This window comes from Balaenoptera musculus, chromosome 20 (assembly GCF_009873245.2).
Source record: "Balaenoptera musculus isolate JJ_BM4_2016_0621 chromosome 20, mBalMus1.pri.v3, whole genome shotgun sequence".
Classification (NCBI taxonomy): domain Eukaryota; kingdom Metazoa; phylum Chordata; class Mammalia; order Artiodactyla; family Balaenopteridae; genus Balaenoptera; species Balaenoptera musculus.
This window is the reverse complement of record NC_045804.1, coordinates 46,004,682-46,008,696: the sequence shown is the minus strand read 5'-3', so window position 1 is coordinate 46,008,696 and position 4,015 is coordinate 46,004,682. Positions and strand designations below refer to the sequence as shown.

The following is a 4,015-nucleotide window of genomic DNA, read 5'->3' as shown; positions in this document are numbered from 1 at the left end:
AGGGAACTAGGATCTCACAGGCCACAGGGATGCAACTAAGCCCGCAGGCCGCAACTATTGAGCTCGCGTGCCTCAACTAGAGAGCCCACGTGCTGCAAAGTAGAGCCCACGCGCTCTGGAACCCGCGCGCTACAACTAGAGAGAAGCCCTAGTGCCGCAATGAAGAGCCCGCATGCCTCAACCAAGCCCCTGCTTGCCACAACTAAGACGGAAGGCGGAAGAATGAAAGGAAGAAGGAAATAATGGAAAGATATATAGGAAATAAAGGAAAGAATGAAAGAAAGAAGGAAATAATAAAAGGGCACAGGAGTGGAAAATGAGTGTCAACCCAAGCATTCAGAATCTCGCTACCCACCCTTCCTCTTATCACCGCCGACCAAGCAAGCGCGCAGGATGAAATGCGCATGCGCACATCTCCACCAGCGGCTCCTGGGCGGCAGCCTGCGGATTGCGCATGCGCGCGGTGTGCAGCGGTCGCCGTGGAGACGCGTGGCCCTAGCCTGGCCCTCGGCGCCCGGAGCCTCCGGCTCAGCCGCAGCGGGTCTCGTGCTGCCCCAGGCGCGGGGGGCGGCCCCGCGGGCGGATGGACTGCGGCGGTGGGGCCGGGGCGTCGGGGGATGGCGAGAACGAGGAGGAGGAGCGAGAGGGCTGCATGGCGGCCTCGCAGGGGTCCAGACTGCCCCCCGTCTCGGGCTGCGCCTCAGAACTGAACAAACGGAAGGTGAAGAAGAAAAAGAAGAAAAAGAAGAAAAAGACCAAGGGGTCTGGGAAGGGGGACGGTAAGAGGAGCAGCTAGCGCGTCCGCCTCAGCTCCCATACCTGAGATTCTTCTCCGGGGACACCCACCCCACCCCTCAGAGACCCCCACCTACGTGGGGACCTTAAGCCCAGAAACAGAAACTCGCCAGTCCCAATCAGAGGTCCTCCCTCTCTCCGCACGATGATGATCCAGTCCTCTACACAAAGACCATCCATGTCCGCAGAGACCCCAAATCCTGCGTCGAGAATTCTCAACATCAATGGAGACCTTCAACCCCACACAGAGACACGCCACAGAGCCTCTCAGCCCCACCTGTGACTCCTAGCTTTACACAGACACTCACTCATCTTCCTCATCCCTCAGTCCAAGCTTAAAATCCTGAACATCTATACCTTCCCCACAGAAATCTCAAGCCCTCCTACAGAGATGCCCCCATCCTCACACAGAGACTTTCCCCATCCACAGATACAAAGGCACTAGTGACAGATGCTCTCACTCATACACAGAAGCACAGGCTCCTGCCTTCCGCCTGGACACCCTCCTTTCACCCTTATTTGTTAGGGGCACCTGCCTCTGGTTGCTATGTAGACACCCAGGACATACATATAAAGTATGCTCCCTGTACAGGCCGCCCTTCCTTTTCCCTCATCTACCAAGGCCACCCTTCGACTGCACACAAACACCATCACACCAGTCACTGCTACACACTCTTATAATCCCTGACACCCTCAACAACACCCCCTTCTATCAATATAATCACCAAATAAAGCTAAAGCACAGATACCCCAGCAGGCAGACACATTCACAGTCTGCACACACAGACACTCTGCTACATACTCACATGCCTAGACCTCTCCACTACACGTATGACCATACAAGTGGGGTTCTCACTCCAGGCCCTCCTGGGGACACTTCATAGACGTACACCCACTAACAGCTGACACAAAAGCACAGAGCCCTACGGCTCACCGAGCTCCTCTCATAGAACGCCCTGGGGGCTCGACAAAGGCCCTGAGCACCCATTTGTGGAGAGAGTGCAACAGTGACATAGAACACACCTGTCTACGGGTGCTGTAAGTCTCCACTGTCCTTGTGTGGTTCACCTCGGTGGCTCTTGTCAGGGAGGTAGGTCTCGTTGACCCTGGCACAGCTGCCCTGACCTCCAGCACGACTAGTCCTGGGTTCAAGTTTCTGGGTCCTGGCCCTCTTGGTGCAGAACCAGCTCCCCTGACAAGCTGAAGGCAGAAGGAGCGACGGGCAGATTATAATTACTTCTCCAGTTGGGATCATAAGAAAAAGGCAAGAAAACAATTCTGGAGTTTAGGTCAATAAGCTCCATGTGTATCTTTTTAGCTTAGCTTCTGCCTCTAAAGATTACAGCGGCATGTACCTCATACTGTCAGCAGGGGACACCAAATAATTTTCAGGGAGTAGGAAGGTATAGGAATGCCAAGAGAGGAATTTTTTCTTATTTTCTTCTCTCTTTTTTTGGTGGGGGGAGGGAGATTCCTCTCTCCCAAAGAAATAGGATGAGCTGATTAAAGAATCACAAGTTGTAGTATTGTATATGCATGTTATATAATTCAGAAGGGCTGTTAATATTTTTAAAAATCAGTGTAAGCCACACAGCAAAAGTATTTCCTGGCTTGGCAGAATGCTTTCCACAGTCAGATTTAGGAAGCTTTTCTGTTGTTCTTCATTTCTTCCATCATAAAGTGTCTGGAATAGGGGTAAGTCATAGGCTCCCAGAACTGGGCAGTACCTTGGCGAGCATGTGGGTAGGTGAGGTGGGGGGCAGTGTGGAAAGGACAGGGCCCTGGCAATCAGGTGTGTGTTCAAATCCCGGCTCTGCCACCTGCTTTGTGACATTGGCAACTGACTGAAACTTTGGGAGTCTGTTTCCTCACCTGGAAAATAGGGCTGACAGCCTTTACCCAGAGGACCTGGCTCATAGTACGTGCTCAATAAATGGTTCCTCCCTCCCCAAAATGCCAACCCAAAGCATGTAGGCAGTGGATGTGTACGGGGCTGGTGGACTTGGCCACCTGAGGCCCCAGGTGAGGAGGGGCCTCCAGGTCCCCCCTCACATCTTTAGTGGTTTGGGCATCACCCCGAAGCAGGCTGAGGGCAGGCATCACAAACGCTAACATCACCCATCTGCTCAGCAGATAAACATCAGAGTCGAGGCCTGAAGACTCAGCAGCTGTCTCCATCCTTCCATGACATCTTAAGTCCCAGCAAAGATCATGGCCCGGGGCCAGAGCACAGACAGGACAGGGATGAAAGCAAGCTCACCCCCTCTTACTCCTCCGCCGTATGTCTCTCCCGCTTTGCCGAAATAGAAGAGACCCTTTCCAACCAGATCAACGAAAGTCTGCGTTGGGATGGCGTTCTCGCCGACCCAGAGGCAGAAAAGGAAAGGATTCGCATTTACAAGTGGAACCGGAGGAAGCGGTACCGGGTTTGGGCCCTGAAGGGCTTCCACTCTGACCCCGGTGACGAGGAGGCCCCAGAGAACCCAGCCTACCTCTCTGACGAGACGGCGGCAGCGGCGGCCGGCAGCCCTCGCTGATGACCAAGCGCCCCAATCACTGCTTTGAAGGAAACCTTATCCCGAAGTTCCTCCACCCTGATGCTCCACCTGGGTGAAAGCCCACCTATGACACGGACAAGCTTATCATTTATCCTTTCCACACATTTATGTGTTAAGAAAAAAAAGAATAAAAATAAAAGGAAATCAGACCTACCTCTGAAGGAAACATGTGTCTGGTGTGTTGATGAGCTCAGCTCACCTTCCACCAAAACACCGCTCGAGGCCCCGGAAGCCACAGCTCCTTCCTGAAGAGTGTAAGCAAGTTAATGAACAAAATTCTTTTCTGAATGTCCTTTTTTTCTCAAATAAGCTGGCATCTCTTTGTTATTTAATTTCCCATCACAATTAGATATCTATAATCTCCCCCACCCACAAAAAAAGAGAAAGTGTGTAGATTGTATCAATTCTAAATTTAAACTAATTTCATGGGTAAAATTCCTCGCACAGCATGCTTTCAGAAGCCCAAGGAAAATGCCCCGAATTCCCTAAAGCTTTTTTTTTTAATTAAATATACTCCCTGCCCTATGTGGCCTTCAAAATAAGTGAGTTCTGGAACATCGTCTTTGGGAGGTTATTATGGAAAGTCTCAAAAGGAATATTGCTTCTCTTATCAATATGGGCCTCCTCTAATCCCCAAAGACAGCATTTCAAGCAAAGTTCTG

The 4,015-nt window shown here is 51.6% G+C and overlaps 1 protein-coding gene across 1 annotated transcript; it reads left to right on the top strand.

The window, feature by feature from the left end:
- Positions 1–404: 404 nt before the first annotated feature.
- On the top strand, positions 405–3,422 carry C20H17orf97 (chromosome 20 C17orf97 homolog). The gene is given in 3 exon segments (XM_036838169.1): positions 405–558; positions 561–779; positions 2,929–3,422. Coding segments are annotated over 3 exon segments (777 nt in total). The 3' UTR covers positions 3,333–3,422.
- Positions 3,423–4,015: the final 593 nt, after the last annotated feature.